Source organism: Tamandua tetradactyla, chromosome 13 (assembly GCF_023851605.1).
Source record: "Tamandua tetradactyla isolate mTamTet1 chromosome 13, mTamTet1.pri, whole genome shotgun sequence".
In the NCBI taxonomy this organism is placed as follows: Eukaryota; Metazoa; Chordata; class Mammalia; order Pilosa; family Myrmecophagidae; genus Tamandua; species Tamandua tetradactyla.
Window position 1 is genome coordinate 11,578,466 of NC_135339.1, and position 17,889 is coordinate 11,596,354.

The 17,889-nt window shown below is 36.9% G+C and overlaps 1 protein-coding gene across 7 annotated transcripts in view; it reads right to left on the reverse strand.

Annotated features, from left to right (window-relative positions):
- CCSER2 (coiled-coil serine rich protein 2) overlaps positions 1-17,889 on the reverse strand; it is a 226,441-nt gene that overhangs the window by 158,286 nt on the left and 50,266 nt on the right. For all 7 annotated transcript variants that reach the window (XM_077124712.1, XM_077124711.1, XM_077124710.1 and 4 more), the window contains 2 exons: positions 5,194-6,643; positions 3,584-3,780 (listed from right to left, as the gene is read on the reverse strand). In XM_077124712.1, coding sequence (XP_076980827.1) covers positions 3,584-3,780; positions 5,194-6,604 — 1,608 coding nt within the window. In that variant the 5' untranslated portion in view covers positions 6,605-6,643. The remainder of the gene's footprint in view (positions 1-3,583; positions 3,781-5,193; positions 6,644-17,889) is intronic.

Genomic DNA, 17,889 nt, shown 5'->3' on the forward strand with positions numbered 1-17,889 from the left:
TTTAAAAAGCTGAAAAGTGATCAAACTTCATTTAGAGATATGAATATATGAAGCTGATCTGGATAGGACTAAGGTCAATCAGAATACCAAGTAAAGGATGCTATGGCTCATATTCTCAAACCTCAACCTCTGTGTGACACCAAAGGGAGAGATGTTTATTTAGGAAAAATTTATATTTTGGGTAGCACATTATCTAATTTAACTTGTATGGTCAGTTTACTTGAACACCATAATTACATAGAATCTTGAATAGGGCATGAGATCTTGTTGGTTGTACAGGTTAGTGTGATGCCCTGATATACCCCAGAGTAATTTGGGCAGAGAATAAAAAAGTATTTTCAAAGTCCTCTTGGGGGAATGGGGTGAAAGGAGGAAATATTAAACTTCCCCTCCTGGGGAATTCCTGATATTCTCACAAGCAGTGGGGACAACTAATTCAAAAGCAGCCTATTCCTGCAAAGGAGAAGCTAAGCTTATTGATAATTATGTCTAAGAGTCACCCCCAGAGAACCTCTTTTGTTGCTCAGATATGGCCTCTCTCTCTAAGACAACCTGGCAGGTGAACTCACTGCCCTTCCCCCTCTACGTGGGACATGACTTCTGGGGTGTAAATCTCCCTGGCAACATGGGACCTGACTCCCAGGGATAAGCCAGAAGCAGCATCATGGGAATGAGAAAGTCTTCTTGACCAAAAGGGGGAAGAGAAATGAGACAAAATAAAGTCTCAGTGGCTGAGAGATGCAAACAGTTGGGAGGTTATCCTGGAGGTTATTCTTACGCCTTATATGATATCGCTTTTTAGTGTATGGTGTATTGGTGTGGCTAGAGGAAGTACCTGAAACGTTGGGCTGTGTTCCAGTAGCCTTAATTCCTGAAGAAAACTGTGTAACTACATGGCTTTTACAATGTGACCATGTCATTGTAAAGATGCTGTGTATGACCCACCTTTTATCCAGGGTATGAACAGATGAGAAAAAATAATAATAATAATAAGGATAAAAATAAATAAATAATAGGGGGAGATAAAGGGTAAAAACTGGTTAGATTGAAATACTGTGAATCAATGAGAGGGAGAGGTAAAGGGTATGGGATGTACAAGTTCTTTTTTCCCTTTGTTTCTTTTTCTGGAGTGATGTAAATGTTCTAAAAATGATCATGGTGATGAATACACAACTATGTGATGATACTGTGAGCCACTGATTGTATAGTATCATTGGATTGTACGTGTGTGGATACTTCACAATGAAAAATAGTTAAAGAATCCATGGAAGGTTTAATTTGTATGGTCAATTTATTTGAACACCATAATTACATGGAATCATGAACAGAGAATGAGATCTTCTGGTTTATACAGGTCAGTGTGGTGCCCTGATACATCCCTGAGTAATTTGGGCAGAGAATACAAAAGCATTTACTTGCAAAGCCCCCTTGAAGGACAGTGCAGAAAGGAAGAAATATTCAGCTTCCCCACTTGGAGAATTCCTTATATTCTTGCAAACACTGGGGACAACCAATTTAATAGGCCAAGTCCTCCATCTTGGTGCTTATCCTTATGAAGCTTATTCCTACAAAGGAGAAGCTAAGCCTACTTATAATTATGTCTAAGAGTCACCCCCAGAGAATCTCTTTTGTTGCTCAGATGTGGCCTCTCTCTCTAAGCCACTCAGCAGGTGAACTCCCTGACCTCTGTGCTATATGGAACATGACTCCCAGGGGTGTAAATTTCCCTAGCAACATGGGACACAACTCCAGGAGATGAGCTGGAACCCCCATGGGATTGAGAAAGCTTTCTTGACCAAAGGGGGTAGAGAGAAATAAGACAAAATAATTTCATTAGCTGAGAGATTTCACAGAGCCAAGAGGTTTTCCTGGAGGGTATTCGTATACATTATACAGATATCTGTTTTTAGTTTATGATGTACTGGAGTAGCTAGAGAGAAGTACCTGAAACTGTTTGTTGAACTGTGTTTCAGTAGCCCTGATTTTTTAAGACAATTGTATAGCTATACAGTTTTTGCAATGTGACCATGTGATTGCGAAAACCTTGTGGCTGATGCTCCTTTCATCCAGAGTACAGACAGGTGAGTAAAAAAATAAATAATATAATAATATTAATTTATAATAAATTAATAAAATAATATAAAATATTAGAAAAATTCAATATTATTATAAAATAAATAAATGGGGAGGGGTAAAAACACTGGGTAAATTGCAACGTGAGGGAGAAGTAAGGGGTGTGGGGTGCATCAGTTTTCTCTTTTATCTTTTTAGTTCCTTTTCTGGAGTGATGCAAATTTTCTAAAAAATGATCATGGTAATGAATACACAGCTATGTGATAATACTGTGAGCCACTGACTATACACTGGGTGGACTGCATGGTTTGTGAAGATATCTCAATAAAAATAGTAAAAAAAAAAGAATAGTTGAGCTTCTCTGTAATCTCCCTGTTTTCATTTTTGTTTTTGTTTTTTAAAGGATAGTGTAAATCATGTAGTTGCTCATGCCTTCCTCACCTTACTCTGAACTTTCTTTGAGGTAAGATTCAAGAAAGCTCTGCATCACTACCTCTAGCAAGATTTCAGGACAATACAAGCATGATTTTGCCAATTAACCTCATTCTTTACATTACTCTAATGCGTTGTGACCTTATTTTTTCGTTCTTTGCCACAATTCCTGATTTACTATTATTTTAATCTTGTACAGTATATATTTTATAAGGTCCCTGAAATCCTTCTTGTAAGAATATGTTCACAAATGTCGGTAGGTCTACTCATACCTGGTTCCCCCTAGCTTCTAGGCATACAGGAGAACTTCACCTCCTGGCCCCTTTAAGTAGGCAGGGCCATCTGAATAGTTCTGGTCAATATATGTGAGCCAAGTGGCACTTCCAAGACAAAGCAAGTGACTGCACATGTGAGACCCACTGGCACTCCCTTTATCACAGTAACACAAAGGGGCCTCAAATTCAGATGGTGGATCCCTGAGATCAAAGCAGCTTAGATCACTGAAGACAGCTGCCCTAAAGAGTTGTACAGACCTGCAAAAGACTCTGTAAGAGTGGAAAAAAAACACTTTTGCATAGAATTGAGCTTGAATGTTACCTCAGCATAGCCTAGGCCAAGGTTCCTAAACGACAACACTACTGACATCTTAGGCTGGATAATTTTTTGCTGTGGGCAGCTGTCCTGTGCAGTGTGGGATGTTAAGCAGTATCCCTGAACTCTACCCACTAGATGTCAGTAGTGTCCCTCAACTTTAACCATCAAAAATGCCTCTAAACATAGCCCTCCCTCCCCACACATCATTTGAGAACCACTGGCCTATCCTAACCTGACCAATATAGGATGTATGTAAGTATGATGAATATATATAAGCATATTTAAGTCATGTCATGTGATACAAATGTAAATACATACTCCATGCTTTATTATACACTAGGGTCAGATATTTCCTACAAAATATCTTTGCAAGGTTGAAAGCCCAAAAGTTAATTCACAAACTTTTAAAATCTAAACAATAACACACGTGTCATGGAGGTAAGGTAACCAATTATTTTGAAAGAGTATATAAATCCATACATACAATGCTGTTCATTTCAGAGGACTCATAGCTCCCAACCGGATGGACATTCCCAATGGGTTCCAAGCCCTCTTCATCCCACATGTATGTGCCATCAGAGCTATCAGACGGAGAAAGTTCAAATGAAGAACCGGCTCTGTAATCTGTATCTGGAGAAATCAGGTTATTCCCAGAAGTATGTTTTGTACATTCACTCCTGTCTTCAATTTATTTGAAAAACAGAAAAAGAAAAACAGCAATTAATCGACAAAAATATTATTATTTCTCAAATTCTTAAACTATAAGCTCTAATAATTTAATATACTATATAACAAAATAGCCAACAAAAAGAAAAATATTTCATAATGGTAGCATTTTCTAAATCCTAAACAATAAAAAAAAGCAAGGGGCAAAACCTTAAAAATAATCTACTGAAATGTTTCCTAATAGACATAAAGAAAATTCATTTAACCATCTTTGATTACTGTGACATTTTTAGAATGTTAAACATAGCTTTACATTTTTAAAATATTTCCCAAGGTGTTTCTTCTTTAACCACTGTCACAAAACTTCTTGACTCTGTGTATACTATTTAATCTCGCAGTTATCTCCTTATGAGGAAAAAACTTGTGTGGCAGTCACTCTTAGAAGATCATGAGACAACTGAAGGTTTGTGTGAACTCTCGGCACAGTCTGGAAACCCTTAATTAGACCAAGTGTCTATATCCAATCCCTTCAGGAAGCTCTTTTTCCAGACTTTATGGGCACAGAGATGTATTTTCTCAAGCAGTTAGTGCTAGGATAACCAACTATAACAGGAAATGTTTAACATGTGTCATATCATTTTCTTCAATTAAAAATAGTAACAGGAAAGATAATAAATTTTTAAAAAAAGAAAATCAAAAAAATAATAATAACAAGAATGCAGAGGTAATTCAGTAGTAGAATTCTCATCTGCCATGTGGGAGAACGAGGTTTGATTCCCAACCCATGCAACCCCCTTAAAAAAAAAGTTGTGAACAAAATTCCCCATGATATACATATCTGCCTCTGTGTGTGTGTGTCTAGATATAGAAATACATATATGTAGGCAGACATAAAAAATAGTAATAATAATAAAGTTCCTCTGAATGTATAAGTACCAAGACTGCTAAACAAGAAAGTTAAACCCCTCATTTAAAAAGCGAAAATTTCCTGGGATTACAAAAAAATTTGTTAGGTCAGATACAACCTATATTATCTCAATTATTGCATTTACCCTTTGGTATAGCTTCACTTTTAGTAAATAGCATTGACCCTGAGCTGCTACCCTAAGGCAAAAGATGGTAGCAGGAGTAGGCACTGTATGATAGCCAAAGAAGAACCAAGGGAAGATACCTTAGGAAAAGAGTTTTTATAGATGATGATGTTGTTCTGGATATGGTGAAAAGCACAGTGTAAAACCACTGAACAAAGAAGATAAATGCTACCCAACTTCAATTTTATCTACATCCATCCTCTCTCCCAATATTCATTTAATTTAAACCATGAAATTGATAGCATCTTGGAATTTATCACAAAATAATTCTAAATGTAAGTTCAGCTATAAAAATATCTAGGAGAAAGCAAACAAACTTAAGGATATTAATATTTACCAGACACACTTATATCTATCCATTCATCGGTTTTACTGAAGGATTTTTCATTTGCCTTGGAGGAATCAAATATATCCTTTGTGGGTATATTTTCATGTTTTTCTTCTTTGAGAGAAATTTCCTCTGGAGTTATTCGAGTTCTGTTAGAGTCTTCGATATCTATAAAATCATCACTAAAGTCTTCACTTAAATCATTCTTATCAGAAGACGACAAAGATGACAAGGAAATGTCATCCACATCATCACTCAGGTATCTAATTTTAGCATTACGCTTCATGGTCTGGTCATTATCTGTTCTATAACTATCATTTTCAGTTAGTTCTTGGTCCTTGTCAGTAGCTCTGTTGTTAGCCAAAACTGGAGCATCTTCTTCTACACATGTGTCAGCAGGTGAATTTTTATTACCATCAGCTGTGATATTCCCAGCAAAGGAAGACCTACTGGATTTCAGTAAAGAGGGATGAACCATCCTGTAACCCAAGGCAGAAGTTAAGCCTGGACCATTTGGTAAAGCCAACTTCTTTCCAGCAGCAGCATAAGGCCTATTAAACCCAAACCCTAAATGTTCATTCCCGTTGAGTACTTCTGCCTGACGGCAATTTCTTGTTAAAATACTCGACCTCAGAGGCACTCTGATGGGTAGCTGTTGGTTCTGATAAGGCTTTGTAAGCTCTACGGCTCTATTGAAGGAATGTGATCTAGTTATAGATGAAGGTGGAAGGAATGAACTCTGAATGGAATGTGAAAAGCTTTGCGACCTTACCATTTTTTCACAAGTAATAGATTTATCTGGGGTCTGTGCTAAGCTTTCTCCAGAACTGCTTCTAGTGGCACAGGAGTTTGCTCTAGGTCTCTGCATGAGGCTGGTCGATCGGCTTCCATAAAATTCATTCAATTGTGATTTTGGAGCACTGACTGAAGAATATGAAGTCCTTCCTAATAATGTACTTTTCGTGAATTTACCCAAGTTAGATGATCCAGATAAAGACTTTCGGTTTAACTCCTCTGTAGATGGCACAAACATAGTGGATGGCTTTGATAACTTTGATGTGAATAAAGAAACACTTTTTAGACCTCCCTTCATCCCATTTTTATCAAACATTGCTTGAGCAGGAGCATGTTTTTCAGAATCAATTAATTTAGCATGTGTATTTGGAGTACTCTTGGGCTCTCCAGCACTTTGTTCACCAAGGTGGTATTTATTTGCCTTTCTCCAATTAAATGAATTGGGTGATGGATAATCGGAGCCATTATTTTTTATGTTACTTTGGACACTGCTACTCTTGGAAGTTCCAAACAAACTAACAGGTGTTCCATTTGACACAGGCTGCAGTGTACTTCTTATGGATTTTGTTCCATACTTTGGCAACTTGGAACCCAAAAACGTCTTGATTTGTGTTTTTTCTTCCATGAGCTATAAGGTACATTTGTTCTTACAAACTGACAGAACCTGAGGAGAAAAAAAAAGTATAGTCAAGACTCCTAAAAAGGATAATTACAAGGACTATTACATAATTACAAATGCATATACTTATGCACCTGCATGCAGCAAAGCTCAAACTCTACTCACGATTCCTACAGAACTCTTAGAAATATTGAACGCAATATATTAAATTAATAACTATATACTAGAAGAAAATAAAACATATTTTATAAACATTTTTATAAACCTAGGTTATGAATAATAAAAACAAAGTCTAGAAACAATAAAATTAGATATCAAATTTAACCTTAAAAAATGAATATTTCAACAGTACAATTTCCACTATCTAATTCAAATTTTTTTTTTTACTTTTGGGTAATTTTTTTTCTCCTTTAAAGATTAGAATATGTGGTTTTATGTCTTAGAAAAGCACAAATGATCTTATAAATACATTTTTTAAAAACCTCCATTATTCAAGTCATAGGGAGGATGTAGATAAGAATACAACAGCTCCCCCAAAAAACTGTTCTGGCATTAAGGGTTTGGAATATCAGCTGTCATTTTAATCAACCATCTCAAAAGAATTTGCATCCAATGACACAGCAGACATTTTAGTTAATACCAGGGTGAGAGTTCTATTGATTTAATAAAGAGAGGTGATTAGTCCATTAATTTTAACCCCTCAAATTTATTTTAATGTCAGTGTAAAACTGCAAACTCAAAATGTTCAATGTACAAACACACAAGAGCCTCAAACTAGAGAACTAGTCCCTATTTGAGTAACTACTTAATAAATTGTCCCATGCCATGTGATGAGATTATAAAGATGACTGACCTAAAATTATGTGAAATATATTATGATCTTTATATGCTTACTGCACATTATATAAAAATCTATGAAAACATACACAAGGCAAAATCCAAGTAAAAGAAAAGTGCTTGTCTTAGCATCACTGATGATTTTTAAAAATTATTGTATCTTAGGTCATTCTCTTTAATTTGTTCTTTTTATTTTTTAATGGAAAAAGAAAAACTATTCCAAATCAACTCAATCATTAAGAATTAGTTTCTAGAGGGCGGGCCACGTTGGCTCAGCAGGCAAGGACGCTTGCCTGCCATGCCAGAGGACCCGGTTCGATTCCTGGTGCCTGTCCATGTAAAAAAAAAAGAATTAGTTTCTAGAATGCATAAGTGCTATTAATCATATCAAAAATAGACATTTAGAAAATCGCACAGACTTTCAAATAATGATGGCAGGATGAAACAGAAATACAGAATTTCCTTTCCCCAATATTTAATAAAAAAGACAGAAAATAATAATGTACATATCTACATGCATGTGTATTTTTTAACCAAAAAAAAATCACAACAGCTACAGTCAAACAAGAAACTGTTTAAACTATGAACCAACAAATTTTAACAAGTAATAGCCAGAGGAAGATACTGTACAAGGTGGCATGGCTCTCAGCCTGTTTATATTGCACAGAAGCAGTAATGAGAAAAGTAGGTGAGTTCCTGGGACAGAACAGTCTCTTCAATAAATGGTGCCTAGAGAACTGGATATCCACATGCAAAAGAATGAAAGAGGATCCATATCTCATACTCTATACAAAAATTAACTCAAAATGGATCAAAGACCTAAACATTAAATCTAAGACCATAAAACTTTTAGAAGAAAATGTAGGGAAATATCTTATAAATCTTATAATAGGAGGGAATTTCCTAGACCTTGCACCCAAAGCACAAGCATTGAAGAAAGAAAGAAAGAAATGGGAACTCCTCAAAATCAAACACTTTCGTATATTAAAGAAATTCCTGTCGAGAAAGTAAAAAGACAGCCTACACAATGGGAGACAATATTTGGAAACGATATATCAGATAAAGGTCTAGTATCCAGAATATATAAAGAGATTGTTCAACTTAACAACAAAAAGACAGACAACCCAATTACAAAATGGGCAAAAAACTTGAACAGACCCTTCTCAGAAGAAGAAATACAAATGGCCAAAAGGCACATGAAAAGATGCTCAACTTCCCTGGCTATTAGAGAAATGTAAATCAAAACCACAGCGAGCTATCATCTCACATCCACCAGAATGGCCATTATCAATAAAATAGAAAACGACAAGTGCTGGAGAGGATGTGGAGAAAGAGGCAAACTTATCCACTGTTGGTGGGAATGTCAAATGGTACAACCACTGTGGAAGGCAGTTTGGGGGTTCCTCAGGAAGCTAAGTATAGAATTGCCATATGACCCAGCAATACCACTGCTAGGTTTCTACTCAGAGGATATGAGGGTAAAGACACAAACGGACATTTGCACAACATTTATAGCAGCATTATTTAAAATTGCCAAGAGATGGAAACAGCCAAAATGTCCATCAACAGACAAGTGGCTAAACAAGCTATAGTATATACAGACGATGGAATATTATGCAGCTGTAAGACAGAATAAAGTTATGAAGTATGTAACAACATGGATGGACCTTAAGGACATTATACTGAGTGAGAGTAGCCAGAAACAAAAGGACAAGTACTGTATGGTCTCACTGATATGAACCAACATTAATGAATGAACTTGGAGAATTTCAGTTAAGAACAGAGACCATCAGGAGACAGAAATGGGATAGATTTTGGGTGATTGGAACTGAAGGGATACATAATGTGCAATGGGACTGACTGTAAAAATTCAGAAATGGATAGCACAATTACCTAACTGTAATACAATAATGTTAGAACACTGAATGAAAGCTGAATGTGAGAATGATAGAGGGAAGAGGCCTAGGGGCACAAAGGAAATCAGAAGGAAAGATAGATGATAAAGACTGAGATGGTATAATCTAGGAATGCCTAGAGTGTATAATGATAGTGACTAAATGTACAAATTTAAAAATGTTTTGCATAAGGAAGAACAAAGGAATGTCAATAATGTAGGGTGTTAAAAACAGATGGTAGTTAATATTTTAAAACATTAACTTATGTGGGAGACTAAAGCAAAAAATGTTTATTTGGTACAAAATTTATATTTTGACTAGCACATTTCCTGTTATAACTTGCGTGGACAGCTTAACTGAACACCATAAGCACATGGAACCTTGAGTAAGGCATGAGATTTTGTAGGTTTGTCCAGAGTGATGCCTCGATAAATCCCAGAAGAATCTGAAGGGTGAATGGAAAAGTACTTGCGGGGTCCCCTTGGGGAGAATGGTGAGAAAGGGGGAAAGTTCAATTTCCCCAAGTGGGGAATTCCTGATGTTCTCACAAGCAGTGGGGACAACCAAAGCAATGGGCTGAGCCCCCAATCTTGGGGTTTGTTCACATGAGGCTTAACCCCGCAAAGGATAGGCTAAGCCTACTTAAAATTAGGCCCAAGAGTCACCCACTAGAGAACCTCGTTTATTGCTCAGATGTGGCCTGTCTCAGCCAACATGACAAGCAAACTCACTGCCCTCCCCCTCTCTATATGGGACATGACTCCCTGGGGTGTGGACCTTCCTAACAATGTGGGCCAGAAATCCTAGAACGAGCTGGGACTCAGCACCAAGGGATTGAGAAGACCTTCTCGACCAAAAGGGTGAAGAGAGAAATGAGACAAAAGAAAGTGTCACTGGCTAAGAGATTCCAGAGTCAAGAGGTTATCCTGGAGGTTATTCTATGCATTAAATAGATACCACCTTTTTAGTTAAGGCGTAAAGAGAGGCTGGAGGGAACTGCCTGAAAATGTACAGCTGTGTTCCAATAGTCATGTTTCTTGAAGATGAGTATATAATGATATAGCTTTTGCAACGTGACAGTGTGATTGTGAAAACCTTGCGTCTGGTACTTCTTTTATCTACCTATGGACAGATGACTAAAGCACATGGATTAAAAATAAATAAATAATAGGGGGGATAAATGTCAAAATAAATTTAGTAGATTGAAATCCTAGTGATCAATAAATGGAATGGGCAAGGAATATGGTATGTATGAATTTTTTTTCTGTTTTCTTTTTATTTCTTTTTCTGAATTGATGCAAATGTGCTAAGAAATGATCATGATGATGAATAGACAACTATGTGATTAAAAAAAAGAATGTCTGTATTGCATGCTGATTGGTTTTATTAATAAAAATTAAAAAGTAGGTGAGTTAATAAAAGTTAAAAATGTTTATAAACATCCTCCACTTGGGATGGAAGATCCAAGGGCATGATCTGGAAGCCCTGAAAAAGACAAGTAAAATATTGAAAATATAGAAGCTTTGACACTTCAGCAGAGCCAAGAGGGGCCCCCAGCACCTACCAACTTCCCAGGTAATATTCTGAGTTGTGGGCAGGATCTGAGGTTCACAGAAATGTACCATATCCTTGGCAGGATGGAGAGAGAACATTTAACAAATAGGAAAACCTGGTATCGAAGAATTTTGCCCCAATACCACCTCACACCCTTCAACCACAGAAAAGTAAATAGAAAGCAACACATACACCCCTCAAAAGGTATATGATGGGGAAGGTGCAGCGAAAGGTAAACATGGAAGGTCACAGCTAAGAGTATTATGGGGAGTATGAAGAGTATTAAGGGGAATTCATCCACATTACATCAGAGCAATTCAAAGGCCCAATCTAACTTTCCAAATTAAGCCTGAGCAAGAGAAAAATGGCCAAGTAACTGTGTAAACAAGGGGTGAGAAGAAAGGGAGAACAATGAAAACTAAGAATACAGTCTGAAAGAAAACACAACACAAGGAAAAGAAGGAAATTTCCGGTGAATTCTTTGTAACAGAGAAAAACCTAAATATACATCTAATAAAAGTTCAAACATGAAAAAACAAAACTGGTCAAATTGAAAAGAAAAATGATAGAGCTAACAAACCCTATTAAGAAGAACAGTGAATTTGAAAAATGCAAGGAAAGAACCAAAGACAAAAAATCAAACTAATGGCAAGGGGAAAAAAATAGAATCCTGAGAAAAAAATAGACAAAGATATCAAAGCAATTAGGTAATAGATGAAGGATAAATAACTAAACAAATGGAAGAGAGTAAGCAAGCTGATATCATAGAAAGTATCCCTAAAATAAAGAGAGAAAAAAATCTGCAGAAGGGAAGGAAAAACATACTGAAACACAGATACAGAGACATATCCTGGTTAAATTAATAAATAATAAGAATAAAGAGATAATTCTGCAGGAATACAGGCAGAAAAAAAATTCACCTTGAAAACAAAAACTTAAGATTTTGGAATAGACAAAAGAGATTATTGGATCTCCTTTTAATGAAATGCTGGGCCATCAGGGATAATCTAACCCTATAGAAAACATCTTTACTGGGCTATTTTACAACTCTGTTGTAAGAGGAGGGACATGAAGATGAAAACATAAATGTAGAGCATGTAGATACAGAACATGTAGAAAATCAATGGTAATAAGGAAAATTCTTGTCTATACATCTACAAACAAATGCATGGAGATTCAAGTGACTTCCCTTCACCACCACAGAAGTCAGCTTTGCATGCATTTACAATCTGACTTCAATATTCCAAATCAGTACACCCTGTCTTTTGGACCAGTTTTAACATTTTTTTCTGGTTCCCCCATTAATGATGAGTTAAATAAAATCTTTAACATGTGCCTCCTACATATCTCAAGACTCCAATCTCTCTTCTATTCAGACTTTTAACAGTTACCTTCTTAAGGTCATGTCACTGACTAAAAACCATTTGTGGGCCCAGGAACATCAAAATAAAACCCAAAATCTACTGAAGAAGGATCTGGCCTCTCTCTTTTGGTTTACTCTACATTTCCAGTGTCATGCTCTACGCTCAAGCCAAGATACATACTTTGTTCTTGTTTGTCATTCCTCAAAATCTATCCTATACTTTCTAGTTTCTATACCTTTGCTAAGGTTGTAAAGACCATGTAAAAGTTAACAGACCCTCAACTTTTAGGTAAATTCATAATCCCTTGATGCAAATTAAGAGATTATGAATTTACCTTTAAATTGAAGGTCTATCAATTTTTACATGCTATGCTACTACATTAAAAATAGCAATAATAACGTTAGACTCTGAATGTATTAGTTCCTATCAAGAATAATTACTGGTTCCGGGTCAAGATGGCGGCTTAACAACGTGCACGTTGTAGTTCGTCCTCCAGAACAACTGCTAAATAACCAGAAACAGTACAGAACACCTCCTGGGGCCACGTCAGTGACCAGACACACAGCATACCCCAGTCTGGACCAGCTAGACCGGCTGCGAGCATCCCCCAAAACCGTGAGACCCCAAAGCTGCGGCGGCCAGCGCCCCTCCCCCACAGGCCGATTCCCAGAGGAGAAAGGAAAGGACTTTACCAGCAGCAGTGACTGGGCACAATCAAACGCCAATTGTGGAACTAATTAACAAATTCTGACTACTAAAAATAGGCCCCCAGCTTAGGTGAACCCGATCAAAGCGGAGGTTGCTCATTTTTGCTCCAATGCCAAGGGGGCAGGACTAACAGAAAAAGGGGGAAAAAAAAGAAGGAAACAGGTTTTTGTGGCTGTGTATCTACAAAGGCTTGACTGCCTCTGGATACAGCGGCAGGACTTTTCAGGCCGCAACTGCCCCAGGCATAGGCAGAAGTGAGCTCTTTGGGGGGCTTATCTGGAGCCTGTGCCTTCCCCAGGGGAGGGGTGAAGTCCCACCCAGGTGGAATCCCTCCATCAAGGAATTCAGACACCAGTGCTTGGTAATTTGAAGCCATTAAAACCAGCCTACAACCTCTCCTCTGTCTCCAACAAACCCCCAGCCAAAGTTAAAGGTACCGCATCATCTTATGCTGGTGGGACCTGCAGTCAGACAAGCGCCACATACTGGGCAGGATAAGAAAAACAGAGTCCAGAGACTTCATAGGAAAGTCTTTCAACCTGCTGGGTCTCATGCTCAGGGAAAACCGACGCAGGTGACTCTTTCCTCCTGATAGGAGGCCAGTTTGGTCTGGGAAAATCTGGCTGGGGTCTATAATATCTAAGCAGACCCTCCTAAGTGTGTGGGGGGGAAAGGTACCACACAAGCAGGGCAAGAAACAAGAAAACAAGAACTGAAAAATTATCCTCTGTTAAACAAAACTTAAGCTAAAGGTTCAGATAAAGCTGAACAGAATGTCAAAGAACAGATAGACAACAAATTCATCCAGCAAGAAAACCCTAGATAAAAGAAGTGAAAGCAATCTCCAGAATAAACTAATTAAGGTAATTAAATGCCTAGACGCCAACAAAAAATAACAAATCACACTAAGGAAATTGAAGATATGACCCAGTCAAAGGAACAAACCAACAAGTCAAATGACATACAGGAGCTGAAACAACTAATTCAGAATATACGAACAGACATGGAAAACCTCATCAAAAACCAAACCAATGAATTGAGGGAGGATATAAAAAAGGCAAGGAAGGAACAAAAAGAAGAAACTGAAAGTCTGAAAAAACAAATCACAGAACTTATGGGAATGAAAGACATAGTAGAAGAGATGAAAAAACAATGGAAACCTACAATGATAGATTTCGAGAGGCAGAACATAGGATTAATGAACCGGAGGACAGAACATCTGAAATCCAACAAGAAACAGAAACTATAGGAAAAAAAATGGAAAAATATGAGCAGGGTATCAGGGAACTCAAGGACAATATGAAGCGCATGAATATACGTGTTGTGGGTGTCCCAGAAGGAGAAGAGAAGGGAAAAGGAGGAGAAAAACTAATGGAGGAAATTATCACTGAAAATTTCCCAACTCTTATGAAAGACTTAAAATTACAGATCCAAGAAGTGCAGCATACCCCAAAGAGAACAGATCCAAATAGACATACTCCAAGACATTTAATAATCAGAATGTCCAAGGTCAAAGAGAAACAGAGGATCTTGAAAGCAGCAAGAGAAAAGCAATCCATCACATACAAGGGAAGCCCAATAAGACTATGCGCAGATCTCTCAGCAGAAACCATGGAGGCGAGAAGACAGTGGATAATATATTTAAATTATTAAAAGAGAAAAACTGCCAGCCAAGAATTCTATATCCAGCAAACTGGTCCTTCAAAAATGAGGGAGAAATTAAAACATTTTCAGACAAAAAATCACTGAGAGAATTTTTGACCAAGAGACCAGCTCTGTAAGAAATACTAAAGGGAACACTAGAGACAGATACGAAGACAGAAGAGAGAGGTGTGGAGAAGAGTGTAGAAAGGAAGACTATGAGTAAAGGTAAAAGGAAGGAAAATTAGATATGACATATAAAATCCAGAAGGCAAAATAGTAGAAGAAAGTACTACCCAGGCAGTAATAACACTGAATGTTAATGGATTAAACTCTCCAATCAAAAGACATAGTCTGGCAGAATGGTTTAAAAAACAGGACCCATGTATATGCTGTCTCTACTCAAAGGTCACGAGGCCAAGGACACAAATGGACATTTACATGTTTATAGCAGCATTATTAACAATTACCAAGTGATGGAAACAGCCAAAATGTCCATCAACAGACAGGTGACTAAACAAACTGTGACATTTACATAAGATGGAATATTATGCAGCTGTAAGACAGAATAAAGTTATGAAGTATGTAACAACATGAATGGACCTTAAGGACATTATGCTGAGTGTGATTAGCCAGAAACAAAAGGACAAATACTGTATGGTCTCACTGACATGACCTGACGTTAGTGAATAAACTTAGAATATTTCCTTGGTAACAGAGACCATCAGGAGATAGAAATAGGGTGAGATATTGGGTGATTGGAGCTGAAGGGATACAGATTGTGCAACAGGACTGAATATAAAATCTCAGATAAGGACAGCACAATACTACCTAACAGTAATGTAATTATGTTAAAACACTGAATAAACCTGCATGTGAGAATGATAGAGGGAGGAGGACTGGGGACATAAATGAAATCAGAAAGAAAGATAGATGGTAAAGATCGAAATGGTATAATCTAGGAATGCCTAGAGTGTATAATAATAGTGAAATGTACAATGTACAAATTTAAGAAATGTTTTTGCCTGAGGAAGAACAAAGGAATGTCATTATTGCAGGGTGTTGAAAATAGATGATAACTAATACTTTAAAATGTCTCCTTATGTGTGAGACTAAAGCAAAAAATGTTTATTTGTTACAAAATTTATATTTTGACTAGAGCATTTCCTAATATAACTCATGTAGATAGTTTGATTGAATGTCATAAGTACTTGGAATCTCCGGTAGCACATGAGATTTTGTTGGTTTGTCCAGAGTGATGCCCCGATGACTCCCAGAGTGATTTGATCAGTGACTGGAAAAGTATTTGCAAGCCCCCTTCGGGGAATGGTGAGAGTAGGGAGAAATTCAACTTCCCCAAGTTGAATTCTTGATATTCTCACAAGCAGTGTGGACAACCAAAGCTATAGGCTGAGCCCCCAGGCTTGGGGTTTGTTCACATGAAACTTAACCCTACAAAGGATAGGTCAAGTCTACTTAAAATTTAGGCCTAACAGTCACCCCCAAGAGAGCCACTTTTGTTGCTCAGATGTGGCCTCTCTCTCCAGCCAACACAACGAGCAGTCTCACCACCCTTCCCCTCTCTGCGTGGGACATGACTCCCAGGGGTGTGGACCTTCCTGGCAACGTGGGACAGAGATCCTGGAATGAGCTGAGACTCAGCATCAAGGGACTGAGAAAAACCCTAGAATGAGCTGAGAATTAACATCAAGGGATTGAGAGAACCTTCTTGACCAAAGGGGGAAGAGTGAAATGAGACTAAGTGCCAATGGCTGAGAGATTCCAAACAGAGTCGAGAGGTTATCCTGGAGGTTATTCTTATGCATTAAGTAGATATCACCTTGTTGTTCAAGATGTAGTGGAGAGGCTGGAGGGAAGTGCCTGAAAATGTAGTGCTGTGTTCCAGTAACCATGTTTCTTGATGATGATTGAACAATGATATAGCTTTCACAATGAGACTCTGCGAATGTGAAAACCTTGTGTCTGATGCTCCTTTTAGCTACTATATCAGCAGAAGAGTAGAACATATGGAATAAAAATAAATAATAGGGGGAACAAATGTTAAAATAAATTTAGTTTGAAATGTTAGTGGTAAATGAAAGTGAGGGGTAAGGGGTATGGTATGTATAATCTTTTTTTTCTCTTATTGTTTTATTTCTTTTTCTGTTGTCTTTCTATTTATTTTTCTAAATTGATGCAAATGTTCTAAGAAATGATGAATATGCAACTATGTGTTGATATTAAGAATTACCGATTGTATATGTAGAATGGAATGATCTCTTAATGTTTTGTTTGTTAATTTTTTTAATTAGTAAAAAAAGTTAAAAAAAATTTGTTCTAAGAAATGATGATCATACATCTATGTGATGATGTTAAGAATTACTGATTGCATATGTAGAATGGAATGATTTCTAAATGTTGTGTTAATTTCTTTTTTTCTTTAATTAATAAAAAAATAAAAAATTAAAAAATTAAAAAAAAAAGAATACTTACTGATCTCTAAATGTAAAAATAACTGCAACATAAAGATACTGATCATCTCGGACTGTAACCTGACAGCTCAACTGTACAGTTTCCATATTATTTATATTATGAATACTGTGACTGTATTTACTGATGAGCTATCTTCTCTGTCTTAAATACTCATGAAACTACTTCTACATTTCATTTTGAAATAAAACAAAAGAAACAGTGTGAGTCTGCCTCATTTCTATCATTGTGCTTTCTCTGATGCACTTCATCTGATGTGCAATCTGTTAAGTGTGAAAAAATGCTATCACAGTAATTTGAAAAAGTACTATTATATCCACTGATATAATCTTCTCTGAGATATTTTAATATTGTCTGTGAGCTTTCAGTTAACCTAATACAGGGTTTGGGAATGTCTGAAATTTTCTGAGTTAGTTTTTGTAAAAATAATTCTTAAAAGTATAGCACATTTATAGTTTTAGTATTTCACATTTGAAATAAATTTTCAAATTACTTATAAATTTCTCTTTTGAAAACTAGTAAATCAGAGTTTCCTGCTTTTAAAATGAACCCACTACTGGATAAGGAGGGAAAAACAGAAACAAACATTCCTGAGCACTTTCCTGATAGGCACCACCATGTTTACCTCTTCATTCCTGTTGACTGTTTAATTTCCAAGGCCTTACAAAGTGGTAGAATTCATTCCATCTTAAATAAATAAACCAGGATTTAGAAAGGCTAAATACTGTCCAAATCAAGTTCATATACTGCCAAACAGACTGAAGTTCCGGTTTACCTGATTCCAGGACCCATGCACCGCCCT